Raw genomic sequence first — 23,737 nt, forward strand, 5'->3', positions numbered from 1 at the left:
CCCCCCCCATCCAGCAGCACGGCCCACGTTACACCACACCCTCCCCACAGCCCCGGTCGCGGGCAAGCCCCACCGCCCTACTCTCGCGATGAGTCTGTCGGTCCCAGTGTCTTCTCGCCCACCCCCGCACCGACTCCCTCGGTTTCCCATGGAGGATGTGGGCCCTCCCGCTCGTCGTCCAGGGCGGTGCCCGGGACGGTGCGGCAGGACCTCGGGGGGCCGCACAGATCCCTCGCCCGCTTCCACTGACCTTACGAGGCGGAGGCTGAAACTTCTCGGGGCTGTAAGGGTCTGCCTGGCCGGCAAACGTGTGTCCACGGATGGGGTCGGCGCCGACGCAACAGGGCTCGGGGTGCGGGGGGCTGGTCTGGGCGCAGCTGCTGCAGCCGCTGTCCACCGAGTCGGCCTGCCAGCTCCTGAAGGCAGACATCGCGAAAGCCCGGACAGGTGCGTCAACGCCGTCTTCCTTCCCTCCGCCTTTTCTTCCCCAACATGGCCTTCCCTGTCCGCCCCCCTCTTCTGTTCTTTCTCAGGAATTCCCAACTGAACTTGAGTCGCATGGAGCGGAACGGATGCTCACAGCTCCCCAGGATCTCGTTTTTGGTTTTCATTTTGTGGATCCTTCCCTTGCCTCCCCAGCTCACGCACAGAACGTTCTGCGTAACCTCCGTTCAATTTGGTAAAACCCCTTGGCAGAGGTGTGGCGTCAGAAAAATAAAATATATCGTTTCTGACAAAACTGGAAAGACGAAACGTGCATGAAGGGGCTGAGTCCCCCGCCGCACTCAGAGCACGGCAGCAAGACCCACGCGCCTTCCGGTGGTCGGAGAGGTGCTTCCTCAAGAAGTAAATGGGCTTTTCTGGTTTAGAGGGAAGACGACGTGACAAGGACTTTCAGTGAGGAGGTCTGTCTGTCTTTATCACCCAATGGCAGCTGCCAAAGATGCCAGAATCCTGAACCCTCTCTCCCAGGCCCTCCCAGCTTCCCGAGGGTCCCTGAATACACTGCTCCCCCCACCGCCGTGCACTTTCTCTCCCTAAAATCAATTCCTAAAATCAATTCAGGGAAAGCTGTCGGGAAGAAGCAGGAAGCTTTGGAAATAGAGGATGCTCTTCACGGAGAAACACGCAAATAAAGCAATACAAAAGCGCCTCCAGAAAGGACCAGACAGAAATCCACTCACTCGAAGAGCCTGTCCGTCTGAATTATGCCTCTAACCGTAGAGTGGTCTCTACCGAGTCAAGGGTTCACCAAGAGGCTGCTTGAGGTCCGATGCGAAGGGACAGTGCATGACTCCCCGGGGGTGAAATGCCCAGAACAGGCCAATCCACGGGGACAGCAGGGAGATGAGCGGTGGTCAGGGGCCAGGGTAAGAGGACAGCGCGACGGCTCTAACGAGAGAGGGGTTTCGTTCTGATGTGATGAATAAAGTGCCCGGAAATCCACTGTGGCGAAGGTGGCACAACTCTGTGACTCTCCCAGTCACCGCGGACTCGTTCACCTGAAACGGTGAACCGCGTGGGAGGGAGATCATAAGCCGAAAAAGCTGCTTAAATACAACGGAAAGGGACCTTATACCAGTCCCGGCAGAGCAGAGAATACTTGGTAGCCATTCACAGCCGCTCTCTTTCGGGGACACTCCACAACACGAGGAGAGGGTGAAAAGCCTGCGCGGGGAGCTGGGGACAGGGGTCAAGGGACCGCCTCCTATGGCGCTGCGCGAAAGTCCCCGTGAGCATCCCGGCCGTCGGGCGGCACGGAGTGTGCGCCCGGCACATTCCAGGGAGGCGGCGCGGGTGAGAAGAGCCTCTTGCCCCGGGGCCCTCTGCCGGGGCGGCGGCGGCCTGGCGCCGGGCTCCGTGCGCCCGGTGCGCGGAAGGGCCCTACCTCTCGGACACGGCCTCGGCCAGCTCCTCCTTCCGCTCCATCTCGAGGATCTCGTCCTCCGTGTACTCCAGCTTCACGCGCTCCTCGGCCAGCTCACGCTCCACGGCCTGCAGCTGGGCAGTGGTCCTGGCCAGCAGCGCCGTCACCGCGTCCTGGGGGGGAGGGGGGACAGGGCGCACCTGAGCCGCAGCTGGCCGCGTGTCGCCGGGACCTAGCCTGGCCGGCCCGAGCGGCTCTGAGGGCTCGATTTTAAAGCCACCAACGTGTGGCGCACAGTCACCAGCTCGTCCGCGTTAAACCCGCCGTCACGCATGGCCACAGCTACGGAAACCTACTTCCGTGCCGTCCCCTGACACTGCCTCTCGGCTCCACTACGTTCCGACGCCAAGCGCGCACAGACGCTCGTGAGGGGTGGACCCGCGTGACGGCGGGTGCGGGCGGCAGGAAAGCGGTGGCGCCACGGGCGGGCACACGTACCGTCTTCCCGGCGACGGCCAGCGCGGGGTCCCTGGCGGCGGCGCCCGGCCCGGGCGGCCCGCAGCTGCCGAACACCTGCACCGCGTACCAGCGCAGCTGCATCTCGCCGGACCCGTCGTAGTCGGCCAAGTTGATCTGAGCGATGCCCTGCACCAGTGTTAACAAGCAGAACGGGCAGTGAGTGATTTCGCCTTGACAGCCAAGGGGGATCGTGTAAGACATCGAGGTCGCCCTCCAATCTTAACCGGAAAGACGGAATGTTTTCATTGCTATTCGAAGGACTGCGGGAGAATGGAAGTGGTCGCACAGGATCTGAGTGAGGGAGGCTCCTCGATGGCTGGTTCAGCCCGCGGAGAAAGTGCCAGAAGGGGGCCGGGGGCAGAGAATGGGCAACGTGGAGTGGTGGGCGGGGCTCAGGGTCTGCCAACTGACGAGCCGCTGATTCACTCAGGGATTTGTGAAACAAGAGAGGGCTGGCTGACCGCCACAATCTAGTTCTACTGCTGAGGGGTGACACCAAGGAGAACAATTCCGATCTGTGAAAGAAGCCACCCGGGCTGCCGAGTCGTGGCCCGGGCAGCACGTGGCTGGGGGTACTGAACGCAAGCTGCTGGCGCTTAGTTCCCGAGATACCAGATAAAAGATAGGATAGCCAGGAAATGTGAACTTCAAGTAAACAATGCATTCTTTTAAAGCATAAGTATATCCCAAGTGTTGCACGGGACACTATACTCAAAAAAGAACCCATAGTTTATTTGAAATTCCCATTTCATGAACCATCCTATATTTTAATTTTTTAAAAAGTGCTTTAGGGGCGCCTGGGTGGCTCAGTCGGTTAAGCATCTGACTTCGGCTCAGGTCATGAACTCACAGTCTGTGAGTTCAAGCCCCGCATCGGGCTCTGTGCTGACAGCTCGGAGCCCGGAGCCTGCTTCGGATTCTGTGTCTCCCTCTCTCTCTGCCCCTCCCCCACTCGTGCTCTGTCTCTCTCTGTCTCTCTCTCTCTCAAAAATAAATAACTAAAAAAATTTTTTAAGGTGCTTTATTTAAGTTTATTTCTTTTGAGAGCGAGAGAGTGGGCGTGCACACGTGCTGGCATATGCGTACACGAGCAGGGGAGGGGCGGGGGGGGGGGGTCAGAGAGAGAAGCCCAAGCAGACCCCAAGCTGGCAGCACAGAGCCCGACACAGAGCTCAGTCTCGCGAACCGTGAAATCATGACCTGAGCCGAAATCAAGAGCTGGAGCTTAACCGACCAGGCCGCCCAGGCGTCCCCATCCTCCATTTTTATTTGCTCAGTTTCTCAACCGTACTTCGTTCCCTCAACTGAAAATGGGGGCAATGGAGCAGTTTTGCAAGTATTAGTTGAGATGACATAGTTGAAGTACGGCACACCTGGCGAGACCAATGGTTTTGTGTCCTCGCGTGCGCTCCCAGGTACAGGCATCACGTGAGGGGACGACACTTTCTCAGCAGCCCACCATAGGTGAAACGAAGGAGGGGAGAGAGGGAAGGAGCGAGCTGGAAGGAAGGAGGGGATGGAGAGAGAGAGACAAAGAAGAGAGAGAGGCAGGCAGAAAGACAAGAGGAGAAGGGGCAGGAGCGAGACCGAGACCGATGGGAACACGGGGGAAGGAAGGAGGGAGGCGGGGAGGGGAGCCGAAAGGAAATGGGGGGGCGTGGGGGGGAGGGGAGGGACATACCAGCAGTTCCTCCTGCAGCTGCTGATTCACTGAACACACATATAATTGAAGTGACTTCAACGTCAACATGCTTGAATGCACAGGGATTCTGAAAATTTCATTAAATACCAGGGGGGCCTGGAATGCCAGAGCCTTAGAGCAGTAAGTGTTTGGTGTGCCGGAGTCGATCGGTGGCAAATAGACTCGGATGTGTCTGGAGCCAGGAAGCGGGAGGGAAAAACAGAGAGGTAACACTTACTGACAGATCTGTGCGACTGAATCCACGAACCACACGCATGGATACACACGTAGGTCTCCCTGTTCGGATGCCCACGGGCCGAGTTTTGAAGTCTTTCGGAAAAGGTCCTTTTCTCAACTAAGAGTAAGCCCAAAGAATTTACGTACCCCTGGAGACTAGGGGGGAAGACACGCGTAAAGAGAAAGGCTTAAAAGTCAGTGCCCGGTAAGTGGGACCCATCTCCGGCTGCGGAGCTCACAGAGGTAGCGCCTTCCAGCGGCAACAACGCGTCTTACCTTCTCCTTTGCGCAGACAAGGGCCCCCGGGGCCCAGGGAGAAGGCTTTCCGTTCCCCTCGTGGGATCAGAGAGCTGAGCGCCACATCACCCAGCTCCCAGACCAGGATGCACATTTTAAACCAAAACACTGCCTCTGGCCACTTTCTCAGCATCACCGCGGCACATGACCAGCCCGGCCCGGCTCCCTCAACTTCTTCTGCCTCAGGTCACGACGACTGTCTCTAAAACTTACGATCCTTTGGGTTTCAGACCTTTCCCGGTATTTTCTTAGGCATACGCTTTGGAACTCAGGTTCCAAAGCTGCCTCTTCCCTCCCGAAGCCGCCGAGCAGAACCGGTCGGCGAGCGGGGCTGGCGAGGCGGCCAGGAGCGCGCCCCCCGAAAGGAAACGCTGCCGGCCAGGTAGCCTACTTACACTTTGCAGTCCTCCTTCATGACCAGCCCCGCAAAATTCTTTAGTTGGAACACATTCACGAGAAGACATTCGCTGGCAGTGTCGAGCCTAGAAAACAAAACGCGAGTTCGTTGAGCGCACATCCCCCACGGTGGAAACTTCCTTCGGACCGACTACAGTGGCGGCCCTCGACTGAGGGCGGTTTTGCACCCCCCGCCCCCCGCCCCCAGACGTGTGCGAAGTCGGGAGACGTCTTACTGTCGTGACCGGGTGCGGGGCAGGGGGGGGATGTTATGTGTCAGCGGCACCTGGGGAGCGGGGACCAGGTTCCCGTGCCACACCCTCCAGCACCCAGGTCGGCTCCCACGGCAAAGAACGACCCAGTCCCGGACGGCCACAGCGCCGGCACTGAGAAACACCCGGCCCGATGACGGGGGTGAGCCAAGGAAGTCGTGGGCATGCACGCCTCCCGCCTTGCTAGTCGCGACACCGCTGGTTACCGCTCTCCCTGAAACGGGGACTGGGACCCAAAGGCTCCGCGTTGCGGCCCACCCGGCTTCTGGCTGCGGGCACGAGGGGCTGGGCCTCCCCGTCCGTGCCGCAGCGGACACGGGCAGCTCCAGGCGGAGCGTGCGCTCGCTCCCCGGGGCTCTCCGGGCCCCCCGCTTATGGCCCCTGGCCCCCAGCTCCACGAGGGGACATCCCGGCTGTGACTCTCGGCGCTGGAGGCCAGCGACGGAGCGGCTCAACCCCAACCCTCCGTCCCGCCACCTCCGTCCCCTCAGCTGAGACGCCGAAGCAGGCTGGGGGTGTCCAGGCCGGGGGCGGCACCCGGACCACGGTCCGGGCCCGCCCGGCCTGGAAGTGTGAGTCGCCGGATGGGCCCCGCGCTACAGATCATCTCTAGGAGTCTCCTGTACTCACAAGAATCCAACGTGGATCTGGGGCCCTTCGTTACCACAAGCGTCTCCATGTGCAGACTCCTCGGTATCTTCACTCCTGAACAAACCGGAAGTCACAGGGTTATTCCGCAGGGAACCGATCAGCGCCGCTTTGGCGGAAGCCCCCTCGTGTCAGGGGCGCTTCTCACCGAGGAGAGCTTTCTTAAGTTGCGACATAAACAAATTCTTTAAGTGACTGCACTGTCATGGGCCCTGGGGACCTGCCATGCCCTATCTCAGTGGGGACCTGCCTACAAAGGGTTGTTGTTTTTGAGAAAATAACTTGGGATGTCTTTCAAAACCACGTGTGGTATTCAGGGCAAAGCTCAAAAGTAACTTTTAAAAAACTTGTGATAAGTGAAATGTCTGACAGACACCTGAAAGGAAACAATGACATCAAACATATCAAATCAAAATCAAGTCCAGAATCCCCAAAGGTGCCCTGTCACTTTCCTTCGGCTTAGGAAGGAAGGGAAGGAGGGAGAACATTCACTTCTAACGAATGCTTTTCTAGAAAAGCGGGTGTCTCTTGTACATGGGTTCTCCTGTTCCAGCTCTCATGGGCTTAAGCCTGAAACTGGCCAGGGCCAAACAGGAGGAAGTCGTCCTCAAACCACGGAAGGAGGGCCAACCTCCAGACGCCACACAGAAGTCAGAGGAGTTTTCTTTGTGGCTCACTAAGGCCCAACCTATCAAAGTTGAGAGAAGCCAGGCAAAGATTCTAGCCCTGGAGAAACACGCAAAGTTTCAATATGTGGAAGTCTCAGTGTGTACACGCGTCGTGCTTAACAGTGACACTGTGGACGGGACGCCTGGGCGGCTCAGTCGGTTAAGCGCCCGACTTCAGCTCAGGTCGCGATCTCACGGCTCGTGGGTTCGAGCCCCGTGCCGGGCTCTGTGCTGACAGCTCGGAGCCTGGAGCCTGCTTCGGATTCTGTGTCTCCCTCTTTCTCTCTCTGCCCCTCCCCTGCTCGCTCTCTCTCTCTCTCTCTCTCTCTCTCAAAAATAAATAGACATTAAAAAAAATTAACGACAAAAACAGTAACACTGTGGAAGGGCTGCTGAGGGAGAAGATCGGCTTCTAACCTTTTGGTTGGAGGCTCAAATACTCCGCTATCGCTCGCCAGTGAATAATCGGACAGGCATGCAGACACATGGCGTGCTCTCCTCTCCAACCTCGTGGCACTGTCCTCTCGAAGAGTCACCGCTACAAACAAGAGACACACCGGGGGTCAGGAGGGGACAGCATGGGAGGCCAGGGACCGTGATGCCAAGAAAGGAACACTCTGAGTCAGTGCACATATGAGATTGCTGAGCGTTCCAGAGACACGCCATTATACAGACATGCACATCATATACATGCATATGTTTAAATATGCTGCACTTCATTTTTCTTTTGATATTGAAAATTTGCAGGAACAGGCTTCTGGTTACTTCTTGAAAAGCTCTTTAAACAGTCACAGATGTCTTTTCACCTCCTTAACCAGCACACAGAACAGAAGATGACAGGGGGACGCCCCTTCGTATCACACTTGGAGAAAAGACCGTCATACCTGAAAGACCGGGCAAGAGACGTTACCCCGAATGTGGACAGCAGCTGTCCTCCTAAATGTATCTGAGCAGGGGACAGGGGCATTTTTCATTTCCTTCCTTATCCGGCATGGTTCCTTCCCACATTTTATACACTAAACACACACTCTATATTTTATCATCAGAAAAAAAATTTTTTTCATTATCCAAACAAACCCTAACTAAACGCGGTGACTTTCAGGACACGGCTGACCCCAGACATGGCCTTGGCAACAACCCCTCTCACTGCGGTGTCCTCGGCAGCCCCGGGGCCAGATCGGCGTCCCAAATGGCTTTTCTGGGGCGAGCAAGCCACCCTGATGAGGCAGCTTCTTTTTGCCTCGTATCTATTGTAATCACGAGCCCAACACGGCCTCGGACATTCCTCCTTCCGGCATTTCATCGACTGCCTCTGCCCGGTCCCTCGCAGCGACAAGGCCCTTTCCACCAAGCCAAGCAAAGCGGGCATTCGGTCTTCCCGCGCCACATGGGAGTGTGCACACGCAAGCGTCAGCGCTCCCTGGGGAGGCAGACGTGGTTAGAGCCCGCGTGCAAACGCGGAGCCCCCAACGGAGCACCGCGCCTCGTGACGCCTCTGCACACACTGCACGTCCCTCCGGCCCGTGCGGCTTCTCTTCGGCCGCCTGAGCTCCGAACGTGAACATCTAGGCACCCGTGCACCCCGTACAGGGGGATACGTCCAGTCCACCGACGACCAGCTCTCGTCTCAACCAAATTATTCACGTACCAATTAAATCCAAACGCGTTAAAGAGCCTACAGACAGACAGGGCCGCGGTCTTCAGGCTCACGATCTCAACTGCAGACAAAAGCCGTCCTTCCAGAGGTCTGCAATGCCAGGCCTGGGCGACTACAGGCTCCTCCCCGGTCGGGGACCGAGGCCGGCTCCATTCTGGGGTGGCCGGAGGCACCGACTCTCAAAGTCCAGCTCTTCCGGTCGCCCCCGCCACAGGGGAGGCCCCAAAGTCCCCAGCTCGGAATTGCAGACGGAACCCTGGTTTGGTGCCCTGACCCCCAGCAGACGGAACTGCTCCCTATCTCCATCCCCAGCCCGGACACCCAGCACGGCTCCTAGACATGGCTTTGCATTCCGTCCAGGACATAACTAACACCAGGCAGTGACCCCGAGCACTTCCAGGTAACCCGACGGTACAGCTCTAACAAAATTTCTCCCTCGTTGCAATGGCAGTCGATGAGGAGAAAAAGGAAATGAAGGAATGAATCCTCAGTGATCCCAGGCTTCGTCACCACATTCACGGAGCAACTGGCAATGGGAAGCAGTTGCCAGAATGAAGTATGGTGAGCCATTGCCCCGGGTGAGAAAAAGCGCACGGCAGACCCCACGTTACGTGCCCAGCCACCTGCTCTCAGCCTTCAAGGCAACCGGCTGGACCACCGGGGGCAATGGCAATGAGGCAAGGAGGAAACAACCTTCCACACGTTCACCTTAGGAATCCCTGACCTTTCCATCATGAAAGACAGACAGACAGACACTGAGACCCGAGGACATCAACACTGCTTGACGAAAAGAAAATACAATGAAAATCACATTTGGGGCAAAGCTGGCATACTAAAACAATGTAAGCCACTAACGTCCGGGGAAAAATACAGAGGAATGAATACTTAAAGCATTTCGAAAAGTTCTTAGACGACTTCAATAACCATGATAAATACTAATGTTGAAATAATAATTAACAATAATAATAATAGTAACTGTGGAGCTACGTTAAAGTACAACTATAAGATACGCCCTTTGTGGCCACGCTCCTACCATCGTACATACATTGATTCATTGCACAAAGATGTGCCTACTGCCTGACCAACAAGGTGAAGAATTCCAAGGTCACTTACAGCGAGTGTGTCTGGCGAGCCGCGTGAGAAAAGAGATAAAAAAAAAAAAAAGCATAAAGTGAAAAAACTGCAGAATTTAAGCCAACAATTTTCAACAGAGTATAAGTATTCATAATAAAAACGCCAGTAAATGGGTGAACAAAATCAAGGTTTTCCCAGATTTAGATTAGCAAATACTAATGGGAAATGAAAATAGGAAAAGATTTCAAAATCTGACATATTTGGCTTTTTTAAAGATTTTGTTTTTAAGTCATCTCTACACCCAACGTGGGGTTCGAACTCATGACCCCAAGATCAAGAGTCGCATGTTCCACTGACTGAGCCAGCCGGGCACCCCGGCACATTTGCTTTTTAAAATCCAAGGAAGACATTGGGGCGCCTGGGTGGCGCAGTCGGTTAAGCGTCCGACTTCAGCCAGGTCACGATCTCGCGGTCCGGGAGTTCGAGCCCCGCGTCGGGCTCTAGGCGGATGGCTCAGAGCCTGGAGCCTGTTTCCGATTCTGTGTCTCCCTCTCTCTCTGCCCCTCCCCCATTCATGCTCTGTCTCTCTCTGTCCCAAAAATAAAAATAAAAACGTTGAAAAAAAAAAATTTTAAAATCCAAGGAAGACAGGGGCACCAGGGTGGCTCAGTCGGTTGAGTGTCCAACTCTTGATTTCAGATCAGGTCGTGATCCCAGAGTCATGGGGTCGAGCCCTGCACTGGGCTCCGTGGAGCCGTGGAGCCTGTTTGGGATTCTCTCCTCTCTCTCCCTCTCCCCCACTTGTGATCTCTCTAAAAAAAAAAAAAAAATTTAACCCAAAGAAGATAAAAGTATAGTAAAAATATTTAAAATGTTACAGATTACAGTCTATCTTCCCACTCCCCAGTCCCATGTTTTGCCTCCTCAGGCAAAACACATTTAAACACATTTCTTCCATTTAAAACACAATGGAAGAAATTATTCCTAGGGCTTGCTTTGTAAGTTTGGGCAATTTAGAATTTTATCTTACTAAGATTTTATCTTTCTAAAACTTGCTGGAGGTCAAACTCAGACTGTTTTGTTCCTAGGGAAACCAGAAAGTCAGAGGGAACCACATGATGGCAGGCAGGCATCATAAACGAGGGCTGGGCTAAAATAAGGAAGGTACAGAGGTCCTTGCCAACTGTACAAAGCTACGATGACTTTGGGCTCAAGCATTCCCACACGCATCAAGAGAGGCCAGAAGTCACCCTGTGTCCATGCCTGAAGCTCGTTACCCAACCCAGCCTTCTGGGAGCACCCACCAGGACCAATTCATTCACTGAGCTAATTATTTCTAAAGACCGGAGTCAACTGACAGTGTCATGTAAGAATCTACCACGAGGTGGCGGTATCTGAACGTGGCGCAAGCAAATACCTCCCCGGCTAAGGAGTCTGAACCATTATAATGTCAGCCAGAGTGGGAAGAAAAATAAAGAAATCAGGATCAGAAAGTCAGTCAGCTCTTCTCCATCTCATCCTGTCTTTCCCTTGGGCCTCGTGTGGATTTTCTGCCTAACAAGACTACTTTTGCATCTCAACCTTTATAAAGACGGGCTGGTATGGGAGGCAAGGCACTGAGAGCGGTGAGCTTAACGACAGATGTGCAATCCGGTCCTTGTTTTGTGTTTTCTTTTTTCTTTTTTGAATCAAAGGAGTAAACACGGAGCACGGAACCTGTGACTATAAAGAGCAAAGTGAATGAAGGTCACCTGCATATGTGAATTACTGAAACAATATACCTGGGGGTATGAAAGGTGTGTCTGCAAACACAGAGAAAGCACCAAAGTAACAGATGCCGGAAAGCCACCGGGCTGCCTGAGGACCTCAGAGCTCCCTGATTACGCACGTAGGTGCTAACCGGGAAGATTACTATATCACGTACATAATAACCAGTGTGGTTGTATCGATAAAACTCAGGGTAACAGAATGGTGGAGAATGCGAGAGCCCATCAAGACCGCCTCGTTCAAGGGCAGGGAAGCCAAGATTCAGCCAAGTCCGGGGATGCACTCAAGGTCACACAGCTAACCAGTCAACAGGGCAGGGAACAGAATCTGGGCCTCTAAGCTGCGAGTCTGAAGCCGTTCCCACCAAAACAACCTGGTTCCGTGTTCGCGTTCTATTTCTGCCCCCTGCTGCTGAACTACTCAACGGTACACGCCCAGGGTTTCTCAGCATCGGCACTACCGACATCTTGGCGGATCATTCTCGGAGGTGGGGGTGGGGGTGGGGGCGGTGGACTGTGCTGTGCACTGGAGGACGCTGAACCGCATCCCTGGCTTCTGGCCACCAGATGCCAGCAGCACCTCCCTACCACCACCTCGGCTGTGACAACCAAAAACATGTCTCCAGCCACTGACAGGTACCTTCCAGGGTTCAAACACTCCCCTGGTTGAGATTCAGTAAGCTATACAAACACCTAGCGTTTGCTTAAATGGAATGTCTAAAACCTTTCTGCCATGTAAAGAAAAGTTCGGGAACTTCAGGAATGAGACCTGGTTCTCGATCCTCTGTGAAACCCAAAGAAGTTAATCTTGCGGGAGGGTTGGCTCAAAGAGGCGCACGGGGTCAAGAAGAGGAAGGCTGGAGCCCAGGCCCTGCTTTGGGCACAAGCCATCAGCTGGAATATTCTGTAGAACGGCAGTCCAGTTCCCCACACGGGCTACAAGCGGACGGGCCCTGGCGCCAAGCAGAAGCCGAATGAACTCGGACTAGACGGACCCAGTTCGTGCGCCTCGATTTGAAGACTACCAGAAAAATCGATTCGGTGGAAATGACTGATGCTGACTGGCACGTCTTTTGAAATGACACCAATTCTTTTCGATCCCACGTCTGATAAATTACATCTTTGAAAACCGTAAGGCCAAAGAAGAAGAGACGAAGTCAGAGGGACAAAGGAAGAGGGATGTGTGCTGGGCTACAACCCCACTGCTGCTCCTAGGCCGCACAGGCCCCGGGGAACTCACGGAGGCCCCGGTACCTCTGTAGCAGCCTCTGAGTGTGGAAGACTGTGGCTCTTCCCGTCCTTTCCAACAGGCAAGCGCATTCTGAGAACGAGCCAGACGCCCGGGAAAGGCGCCTTTGCCATTTGAACGATGTCTCCGGGACACAGACACGAGGCCCGGCTAGGAGAGCACACGGACAGCAGGTGCGCGCCTCCTGGCCCTACCAACGGTCTGGAATTGAGAGCTCACTATGGAATTGGAGAGCCGGCGGGCTGGCTTCAGTGCCACCGCACGCGATCTCTTCCCCAATTCGGAAACCCTTCTGGGGCCCCCCCCCCCCCACAGGGCTCATCAATACTTACTTGCGCCCACGGGAGCGGCAGCCGCTTGGGGTCCTCGCTCGCGAGGTCCTTCCCCGTCTCCGGGGAAGCCGTGCGGCTGGAGGGACGCCGTGCCCTGCGAGTCTTCGTCCCCCAAAGCCGAGGCCTGAGCCCGCAGTCTGTCGAGCGCGCCCAGGCCGGGCACCTCGAGACTGTCCCCCAGCTGGGCCAGGGGCGAGTCGCGCGAGGCCGGGAGGAAGGGCGTGTCCAAGGGCGAGCTCGGGGGCGACAGAGAGGACAGGGAGGAGCGGGAGGACAGCGACGCCAAGGACTGCGGCGTGTCCAGGGAGCGCCTCTGCCTGTGGAAGCCCGAGGGGCCCGGGGGCTCGAAGAAGGGGGCGTCTCGTCCCAGGGAGTCGAAGGGGATGAGGTCGAAGCGCAGAAGCTGGCCACACTCGGCGTCCGGCCTCTCGTACTGCGGGAGGCCGTAGATGTCCGTGAAGCTGACGGAGCTCAGGGAACCGCGGCTGGAGGCGAGCGAGCCCCGGCTGGAGGCCAGGGACCCGCGGCTGCTCCCCGAAGACACGGTCAGGGTGCTGGCAGACAGGCTGAAAGGACAGACACCCCGTGCCGTGAGACAAGCAGCCTGCACACCCCGGCTGGAGCCCCACCGCTCTCTGCTGCGAAGCTGAGCGTCTGGTCTGTTCCAGAGGGAACGAAGCCCTGCCCAAGGCTCCCGTGAACCAGAGCGGGCCTTTAGCCACTTGCGAGCATTTAGAAGGCGACTTCGTTAATATTCCCTTTGTTTCTTTCGAATATCAGCAGAGAGCAGCAGTTAGCATCAGAGACTCACGCCCGAGTCCTCGGTCCAGCTCAGACGCAGAGTAGCTGGGTCCGCTGGGTCAAGCTGTATGCCCTCTCGGAACCCCCTACTTTCTCACTGGGGGCTGGGAAATAATTCCTGCTCCCTCGTGGCATTTTTAGGAGTAACTGAGGAAATACTACATAGATAGCCCTTACATTATGCTTCACGATACGGTAAGTACTCGAAAGCAGAAGCTATTACTAAGCATCCAAAGCTTACTTTACAAATAGTCACATCATTAAAAAAAAACAACATAAAAATATCCATGCGCATATGGAGATGAATATACACGCTTCGGAAGCGGTGGATTAAATTACAAAACCGACGGACGAATTGGACTTCAGACTCGTCATTCTGCCGCCAAGTTCTCCTCATATTCCCTGAATCACACATTAGCAGCCTCTCTGAAAAATACAACGAAGCTGCTTTTCTACCCTGTGTTTACAACCGCTTCCGGTTCCAAGTTCTGCTACGAGAAAAACAAGCCAGAGGGAATGAAGACGTTCACGGACGCGTCGTTCTAACGTGAAAGTTACCCACCTTTTTAACTGGGACTGGAGATAGGACGCTAGGCGGGTAGCCTCTTCTAGCTGCGTAAGCAGACAGTTTCTTTTTTCCTGAAGGAGAATCCTGTAGGTAAGAAAACGGTCCATTGGTGGATTTTTCAGAGACAGAGTGAGTGTATTTTCCCTACAAGAAATCCAACTGTGAATTCCACCCCCCGCCCCCCCGATTTAGGTTTGAAAGACTAAATTCTAAAAAACCACGCCCAGGTCACAAACACCAGGATAACACAGACTGGTTTTGTCTTGCTTGAAAACGTACCCCCAGCACCCTGAGCAGTGCCTGATACACTGTAGGAGCCCAGCGGGTGCGTGGCCGGGTGGACGGACGGACGGGTGGACGGATGGGTGAGTGTGGGGGGGGGGGGGTGGGCATATGGATGGGGGGAAGGGGTGGGGGGGTGAGTGGGGGATGGGGGTGGGCAGGCACAGAACAGACAGAAAGCATGAGGGGCTAGACTAGAAAATGGACTCGAATGCAGAACACGCAGTAATCTACTGGAATTTCTTAGAACAAACCCGGGTCCCTCATTTAAGGCCTCTCCGGGCAAAAATGCATACAATTCTAAAATCTACAGAACTAAAAGATTAGACACAAACAAAACAAAACAGCAACTGTCACAGGGTTGGAGACAATTTTTCTCCTCTGTCCGCTTTTTCTACTTTATTATTTCTGAGATGACCTTTTTCCACTACACTAAGCCCACTGCCTAGAATAGAGCCTGACACGTACAGGCACTCAACAGTCACCGAATGAATGTGTGAGTATGTTTGCCTCAGAACAAAACAGTCCTTGTTTACAAATCAAACGATGGCATTGTAGCATGGGACCAAGTAGGCACCCTTAAAACAGCTGCTCTGTCCTTCGACAGGGGAAAGGATTTATGCCGTCCCAATCCCCAGTGACACTCACGACCCCGGCGCCAAGTTCCTACCCGACAATGAGGACACGGAGGCCGAGACGGGCAAAGACTGGCCGAGCAGCGGGCACATCTCAGCCCTAAGACGCCAACGTCGATCACTCTGGCCCAGCTCCACACCGGCTCTCTCTCACACCCCTCAGCCTATTCGCAGGGAGAGCCTCCTACCTCGGGGGCCCACACTTCCGGTTCCAGCACTCATCAAGTGGAGGGAGGCATGCGGAGAAACAGGCCTGCCTCCACCAGGCCCACGCTTCACTGCTGCAGGCGCCCTCGAGGGGCACACGGCCGCAGAGAATGTTCCCGAAGTGTTCGGGGGGAAAGCGCTGCCGGCACAAGGGCGTGCCGTCCTCGCCCAGGGCCGTGTAGCGGCACCCGTGGACGGCTCTCTCCTGGGCTGGTCCCACAAGAGCCTCCCTCAGCCGGATGAGCTTGGCTGAGCCAGTCCCGGACCTAGGCATCAAGGGGAACGGTGGCTCCATGGGGCTCCGTGGATTTGTACCCTGGGACCACAGCACTCACATGTGCCAGGGTTTCCACACGGCGAGGGCAAATATAGTCAGGGGTGCATGGATGTGGGGTGTGGAGAAGCAGGTGGCATTTGTGGGACCGGATCCACCCCCCTAAGAGAGAACCAACCCAATGAGTGCCCAGGCCCCCCTAGCCAGAACACGTACAACAGAATACCAAGGGTAGAGAGGAAGGTAACGTTGAAGCAGAAGAGTCTGGAAGCACAAGGGCACGGATGAACACTTCAGTTCCATAGTCCCTTCTCAGACTCAAAATCAACTCCGTGTTTACTCTGAGTGAAGTGACAGGCCACGCTAGCATCTTAAGCTAACCAGAACACATCCCGCCTATTGCTAGGAGATGGGCTCTCCAAACACCAACACTGCCTGCCAACACTGACATCGGCCACTAATGTCACCACACAGACCTCAGCAAAAAACGATCACTATCCGAGCATCGATAACCCCCAACACAGAGAACGGGCTAACAGGATGAACTGACAGTTCTAAGGGCCTCCGTACAGATGGAATCATTCAGCTGACGGCTGAATCCACGTCGGCAATGCTCACGTAGATGCAGCGTACGGTCCTCTTAACACGCTGAAGTCGAAGGTCCACTAGATCATCAGACAGGGTGGGCTCGCCAAAGCTCAGCTGATGCCCTCAGATACCCATCCGACAGCCCCGAAACGTGGAGGTCAGACCCAGCGTTTGGCGCGGCCCGTGGTCACACGCGCCAGATGGAAACCAGGAGACCCCCACACACCCCAAAGCGCCGAGCACCGAGGACACGGGACGCTGTGCTGGCCTCACCAGCCAAGAGCCCAGGACAGACCGAGGAGAGGCACGTTTGGGCACGGACACACGCCAGGCTGCCGGCTTCCTGCCGCAGCAGAGAGAGCGGGCTTTCCTGGGGGCGAATCAAGGTCGCAGATGAAAGGAAGAGGTGGCTGGCCCCAACGCCCACAATGGAGGAACGCAGGCTTCCTCTCTGTGCCGGCGCCCGCCTCCCGCCCTCCCGCCGGCAAGCCCACACCCGTCCAGGCTGCCGTCCTGCGGACCGGAGGAAAGCACCCCCGTACCGGGAAGGGGTGCGGTCTAAGCGGGCGGCTTCCCTCGCTCCATCCCCTTCTCCATCCCCTCCTGCTCCTGTCCAGGAGCCAGGAAGCTCAGGAGCCCTGGGCAGAGCCGGGACCTCCTACAGAAGGGAAGGCGTGCGCTCCCCGCGCCTTCTCCCTTCGCTCTACTTGGCGAGGAGATACGCCAGGCGGTAGACGCCTCGAGCGCCAACGGCAACCGGCACCGATCTCGAGTCACGTGCCAGGCCAGCTCTCCGAGTCAGCTCTTCCAGCTGGTTCTGCACTAGCAGCCGGGTCCCCCCCGGCCCCCACCCCCGGGGGGGAGGGGGGCCGGCACACCTTTCCGTGGCGCCCTGCACGGACGTGGCCCGCGCGCGCTGGATCTCCTCCTCCAGGCGCCTCCGCTCCTCCTCCAGCCGGGCCACGTCTTCCACCGGCCTCCGCTGCTGAACGATGAGCTGCAGCTCCTGAAGCAGGGCCTCTTTCTCCTTGATGAGCTGCAGCCGGTCCCTGTCGGCCTCGGCCAAACCCGGCCAGGACTCGTTGTCAAGCTGGGCCAGCTGCTGCTGGATGGTCGACACCCTGCAAGAGACGGGCCCAGAAAAATCCATGAAGTCAAAATGTCACCTTCCCACGTTCTCGACACCATCATGCAGATTCTAGAAACTCACCCTGCTCAGTACCTACTGAAGTTAGTGCACCAAGTGACAGAAATAAAGCGTTTGGAAACGAGGAGTGATAAGAATGACGCGTAGGTCTTTTGCACAACGTCCCCGGGTCTAGACTGGGGACGGCAGTGAGCAAATCGTGCTTGTTGTAGAGAAATGACGGAAAGGCTGGCGTCCTCCACGTACCCGTGCACTGTGCTGTCTCAGGTGCACGGTTTCCCACATGGCACTGTCGCAGAGCAGGATGGAACCGGCTCCTTTCTCCTCATCCCCCGTCATCAGTAGCTAAACACTGCGCCGGGTACGTGAGACATGCTTCTGGTTTCCCGCCTCGTCTGCCGTGCCTGACCGCCAACGCCACGTAGACAAAGTGACAGGACAGCCACGCACCCCTCACACTGCTTCTGGACAGAAAACCCCCTTGACCGTAGGCGACATTCAAAATGCTTTGCAGAGAGCAGATACTCGGCAAGGGCTAAGCGCACGGAACTGGGAGCAAACATGACCGCAAATATCCGAGAGCGGGAGGGTCGGCCCTGGCAGGCGTGGGTGTTGGCGTGAGGTAATCAGGGGGGTAGAGACCGGTCAGCCTCGCTAAGTGCATCGGCATGACCACCCTCCGGGTGTAAGAACGCGGGCTCTGTTGTCACCTTCCACGGGCCCAAACTTCCATGCGTTCGCTTGGCAGACCGCATCACCGTGTGTCCCGAGTCGCTGCCGAATGCAGACTAAACGGCAGAGATGCGGCCTGTATCTTCAGAGCAATCCTTTCATGGCCAGAGTAGACTGCTGTAGGCCCTTCAAGTTTAGGTGTGGCTAAATATGAGGCCTATCTGTTTTCAGGCAGAAGCCAGGGATGCCAGACTTGCCCCAAACCCGGCGCCGCAAAGGACAGACAGACATTGGCACACGTGCCCAAAAACCCAAATCCAGAGACGTCCCTGAGGTCGCAGAGAGCGGTGAAGAAGGGGCAGAGGCAGGGGCACATGGCCCTGTAGCCTCTAAGGCAGTTATTCTCAAAGTGGGGTCCCGGACCGGCAGCCTCAGCATTACCAGGAGTTTTGTGACAAACGGCAACCTCGGGTGCCACCCCAGACCCGTTGAAGGAGACACTGTGCGGACGGGGTCAGGTGATCTGGACTTTAACAAGTCCCACTGGTACTTCTGATGCTCACCGGAGTTCAAAAAGCCTCTGACCCCAGGCGGCCCGGCCTTGTCCAGAGGATCCTAACTGGCCTTGGAGCTCTTAGGGGCTCGTATCAGGCTCCGATGTGGTGGTCCTCACTAAAATGGGAATGGCAGGAGTGCCCCTGAGGCCACCCTGTCCCATGCCCAGGGCACACACACTCATCAAAGCTGGCATCCGCCCGCTAGGTCCAGCCCTCGGAATCCTTCTCGACACCAAGCTCCCTGCAGACGCTGCCCATCCATCGACTGGTGTCGGTCCACGTGTCAAAGCCTGTCAGCCGGCCCTGCACTAAGTCAGGCTCCTCTGAGCTGGATGTGAGCGTGCGGGCTAGCCAGCCCGGCCAGAGGACTGGGTAAGACGCCTTCTTCGAGTACCAAAGCCAATCCGAAAGCCAACGGTTTAAAAAAGGAGTGTACAAATTACAGTTTCAACGTGTGCATTTTACTCAAGTCCAATTCCCCAAGAAGGTAAAGAAAATAGTTGAATGTCAGTAGCTTTATTAGGCAAGTTCTTTTCCAACTTAAAACTAATTTCCTGAAAATGTGTTGGAAAATGGTGCCAAATCATGTCACTGAAAAATACTAATGACAGAGGCAGCTGAACAGGGTTAGGAATCCAACTGGGCCTTAAGCATCCATCTATGTCTAATTAGTGTAATTAAAATTTATGGCAGTCATATAACTGAAGCCCAAGGAAAATACACTGCAAGTAGGCCCATAAATAAGTTAGTGCCAAATCAGACATTATACCCAATGAAATTTCTGGAACGTTCTACCGTAGATCCAGACAAGTCCAAAGTAAGGAATAAATATGAAGGGGCCGAACAACAATGAGCAAATTCATCGTGTCCTCGTAAGTTCTCATGTAATTTACCTGACCAATCCACAGGAAAGCCTCTCTGAACCCTGCTAAAGTTAGCGGTATTACTTTGTAACGTGTACTAATTCTCATACATCCACTACAAGCGGACACAGTTTAAAAAGCACTGCCTCTGAGTCTCTGAGGTGTACATGAGAGGCGATCGTGATTCTGTCCAAGCCGGCCAGGCGCAGGTTAGCTGCCATTCTATGTGGATTCAAGTTGCCGAGGGTGGCAGGGCGGTGGAAGAGCCAGTCCTAGCTAATCCTACTCTTTCCAGGCAGATCTCAAGTAATAGCCACTATCAGAAAAAAGAATGAGGGGAAGAAAAGAATTATAGGCGGGAAGAGAAGCAAAGCGCCAGCTTCGAAAGGGCTGTCCACCGAAGGCATAAAAGAAACAGCACAGCGGCCGAGGTGAAGCACGTTTCTGAGACTCGGCACAGCTCGCAAGAAAAATAAGCAAAGCCACGCGGCAAGGGACAACGTCTGTAGAAGAAACCAAAGACAGGCGAAGTGGCTTCCACGCCACCCGTCGGGAAAAGCTGCCTGGGCCGTGCCGAACACCAGGCAAGCATTTCTATGCTTGAGGATAGCGCTCTTTAAAATACATCTCACAATGACGCAAGCGATCGCCTGGTCATCTGAGAGCTAGCTATGAATCTAGAAGACTACTGACACGTATCGCAAAGCGCCATTTCTTGCCCTGTCTCCCTACTCCAGATGCAGGCACACGGGACCTGCTCTGGGCCGGGTTGAGAGCGTGGCACACGCGTCTTGTGTGTGTGTCCGCACTAGAAGCCCAAAGCTCTAGAAGGATTCCTTCACTCATTTCTGGTGCATTCACCGAGGGACAGACAAGACGGCTTTGCCTTTGATACAGTACGCCTCGTCTACTGTGCCGTCCCGTGCTGCCACCCTCGAAAGCAGCCATCTGCCAGGAGGACCCGTAGTGTGGTAGGTTTACTGGAGGAGATTGACTTCGCGCCTAAGACGCAGCATCACTTCCGGTGCCCCTTCTTCCACATCCGCGCCACACAACTGATCTGAAGGCTGGAACCCCACTCCTACGAGTACCATCATCCCAGTTCTGAGCACTCTGAGGAAAACAATCTCCAGAAAGGCTTTCTTTCCTGAAATACCATTTCGGTGAAATTAAATACATGAAAGCAAACCAAGGCCCTGAGGACGGTTTGCAAAAAAGAAACGTTCCCCAGGTCATTTTGAAGGGAGTCCGAGAGCCGCTTAAAATTGGGGATGGTTTATTTCCTGTAAGTCAACTGTATTCTGTACGGATTCTAATTTTTGATAGGTAATACATTTTATGGCTTACATATAATCTCTCACAAATGCCTTTAAAAGCTTCAGTGGCTCAGTTGGTTAAGCATCCGACTTCGGCTCGGGTCATGATCTCGTGGTTTGTGAGTTCGAGCCCTGCGTTGGGCTCTGTGCTGACAGCTCGGAGCCTGGAGCCTGCTTCGGATTCTGTGTCTCCTCTTTCTGCCCCTCCCATGCTCATGCTTTGTCTCTATCTCTCAATAATAATCGTTAAACAAATTTTTTAAAAAAAGCTTTAAAACGTATGTCCCTGTGCTCATGATGGAGAAGAAATGAAGGCAAAGCCTCAACCAAACACTGAGCCTTCATATTTATTATGTAATCTCCAAATTCCATTCCCTGAACAGGTCTAAGGTAGACACAAGTAATAAATGAATCTTTTGTCCCCCTCGCTGTTTTTGCCTGACCACCTGTTCTGTTACAGCCCAGGCACCATTAAACCATGAATGGAAAGGTGCGTTTATGCTGCAGAAACTACTTAGGCCCCCACAGTTCACAGAAGCCCTAAATAGTGTCTGCATTTTTCTGAAAAAAATAATGCACTTCTAAAAAATTTTTTTTTTCAACGTTTATTTATTTTTGGGACAGAGAGAGACAGAGCATGAACGGGGGAGGGGCAGAGAGAGAGGGAGACACAGAATCGGAAACAGGCTCCAGGCTCCGAGCCGTCAGCCCAGAGCCCGACGCGGGGCTCGAACTCCCGGACCGCGAGATCGTGACCTGGCCGAAGTCGGACGCTTAACCGACTGCGCCACCCAGGCGCCCCAAAATAATGCACTTCTAATACAGCACAGTTCTGCGGTATATTTTACATACCCAGAACAATCCTTGGTTTTTTTCAATTTATGTATGAATTCTGCAGTCTACTATATAATTTTGCATGTTCCTAAAATACGGTTGCTTTCCAGAAGAGAAATGGAACCCCAGGCAAGCCAAGGTCCCATTTGACGCTTGAGACATGACAGACCCCCCCAGTGCCACACTCTGGGACGTCGTGTTGGCTTGGAGCCTTGTGCCTTCAGATTTCAATCGCAGCTACAGATTTGACACTGCTTATGTTTTCTCTCCTCAGTTTTCTTTTTGTAAATATCCATGTACACGAAAAGCAAAAGTTCAAGAAAATCTCAGTTGAGATCTAGGTCAGATGGACGATAAAATCGCTTCAGCTGACTGAGCTAAGCATCAATAAACCGCTGTCCATTTGGCTCAGCTCTCTATTCTGTGTTGGAAATTCGAGCTGAATCTCGAATATGTGGTGTAGGAAGGGTCTACTAACACCCCCAAACCCTTCCCTGCCCTCGTGTCTTTTCTCCTTTGAGGGTACAGATCTTCGGAGAGCAACTCCTTTAAATGAGAAGCAGAGCATCTGTAGGCTTCTTTCTCTTGGCCTGAATGGGGAAGAAGGAGCCAGGCGTGGCAAGGATGCTTTCCCACGTCGCTCCTGGCTGTGATTCACTCACGCCCGAGCCCCGATACACAGTCACTGCAGAAACGAAGGAGAACTCCAAGCGACTGATCAAATTCGACTGGAATCCTAACACGACTTTGGTTTCTGACGACAGATGAACAGCAGGACCCATCCTGGCAACAAACGCTAAGACACAAAAAACTGGATGGGTCCGATGTTTTGTTCCTATCTGGACTGCGAGTGTTTCTATGGAAACAGCTGCAGTTTGTGCACAGTTCTGGAACGAGTGCTCTTAGGTTAAAAATAAGGAACTATCTGCGTCCCTGGGACTGCTTCGAGACTCGTTCCTCCAAATCGGCTTTGAAAAATTCTAAAATTTTCAACCAATAATGTGAAAGTATTCCTATCATAAGGTCTGCCTTGAGAATCCTAAGTGATGTTCCTGAAGGGAAACCCAGAAGCAGTTGTTTGGGTACATTTTCCACGATCCAGAGTTGAAAACACAAAACTAGTCCCCATGATGGTGATTTGGTCGACAGAATTCTCTAGAAATCACACTACCACTTGGAATTAGGAGTTCCACTTCCACTAACTTCCTTTTAATCTGAATACATCCTGGGGCGCCTGGGTGGCTCAGTCGGTTGAGCGTCCAATTTCAGCTCAGGTCATGATCTCATGGTTTGTGAGTTTGAGCCCCGCATCAGGATCTGTGCTGACAGCTCAGAGCCTGGAGCCTGCTTCGGATTCTGTGTCTCCCTCTCTCTCTCTGCCCCTCCCCTGCTCACGCTCTGTCTCTCTCAAAAATAAATAAACATTAAAAAAATTTTTTTAAATAAATAAATAAAATAACCACTCTCAGGGCACCTGGGTAGCTCAGTCGGTTAAGCGATTAAGCGGCTGACTGATTTCAGTTCAGGTCTTGATCTCACAGTTCTGTTCCTGGGATCGAGCCCTCAGGGCACTCTGTGAGATTCCTCTTGTTGCTGTAACAAAAGACCACAGATTCGGTGGCTCAAAATAGCACACGTTGTTATCTTCCAGTTCCAGAAGTCACAAGTCAAAACTGGGTGGGCAAGGCTGTGATCTTTCTGGAGGCTCTAGGGAAGAACCCATCCCACTGCCATTTCTAGGGGCCGCCCACAGGCCTCAGCTCGTGGCCCACGCCACTCTGATCTCTGCTTCCCTCCACGTCTCCTTCCCTGACCGTCCCTCTTCCAGGGACCCTAGTGATGACACTGAGCCCACTTGGATCATCCAGGACCATCCCCCCATCTCCAGATCCTTAACTTAATCCCATCCACAGTTTCTTCTGCCATGGAAGGCAACACAGTCACAGGTTCTGTCTACAGGACACGGACATCTTGGGGAGGGGGGTGGTTCTGCTAACTCCAGGCACTAAGTCAGGAGTCTGCCTGGCAGGCTGGAGCCCCGGTATGTCTGGGGAACACCGAGGGGTCGGCTCGGCTGGAGCAGGGCGGGGAGGGCGCGGGGAACGGGCTAATGCCCCGAGTTAGCGAAAACCTGCTCCTGTGGGCCCTCGCGATCCAAACACAGTAGGGATTCAGGAGCAAAACGAGCAGCCCGAGAGTAAGGCTTCTCAGCCAAGACACCACCGACAGTCTGGGCCACCTGTCTGTGCCATGGGGCCATGCGGCATCTCTGGGCTCCGCCCGCTGGGTGCCGGCAGTGCCCGGTCTCTAGTCACAGGGACCAAAAACGC

At 54.5% G+C, this 23,737-nt stretch overlaps 1 protein-coding gene across 1 annotated transcript in view; it reads right to left on the minus strand.

Moving 5' to 3' along the window:
• WWC3 (WWC family member 3) overlaps window positions 1–23,737 on the minus strand; it is a gene marked incomplete at its 5' end in the record, with an annotated part of 109,866 nt that overhangs the window by 12,367 nt on the left and 73,762 nt on the right. The window contains 10 exons of the mRNA XM_040467614.1: window positions 251–416; window positions 1,889–2,040; window positions 2,366–2,512; window positions 4,068–4,260; window positions 4,997–5,083; window positions 5,900–5,974; window positions 7,003–7,123; window positions 12,664–13,229; window positions 14,027–14,116; window positions 16,897–17,139. Coding sequence (XP_040323548.1) covers window positions 251–416; window positions 1,889–2,040; window positions 2,366–2,512; window positions 4,068–4,260; window positions 4,997–5,083; window positions 5,900–5,974; window positions 7,003–7,123; window positions 12,664–13,229; window positions 14,027–14,116; window positions 16,897–17,139 — 1,840 coding nt within the window. The remainder of the gene's footprint in view (window positions 1–250; window positions 417–1,888; window positions 2,041–2,365; window positions 2,513–4,067; window positions 4,261–4,996; window positions 5,084–5,899; window positions 5,975–7,002; window positions 7,124–12,663; window positions 13,230–14,026; window positions 14,117–16,896; window positions 17,140–23,737) is intronic.

The sequence above is a fragment of the Herpailurus yagouaroundi genome, unplaced genomic scaffold, assembly GCF_014898765.1.
Source record: "Herpailurus yagouaroundi ecotype Mexico unplaced genomic scaffold, PumYag 67525, whole genome shotgun sequence".
Classification (NCBI taxonomy): Eukaryota; Metazoa; Chordata; class Mammalia; order Carnivora; family Felidae; genus Herpailurus; species Herpailurus yagouaroundi.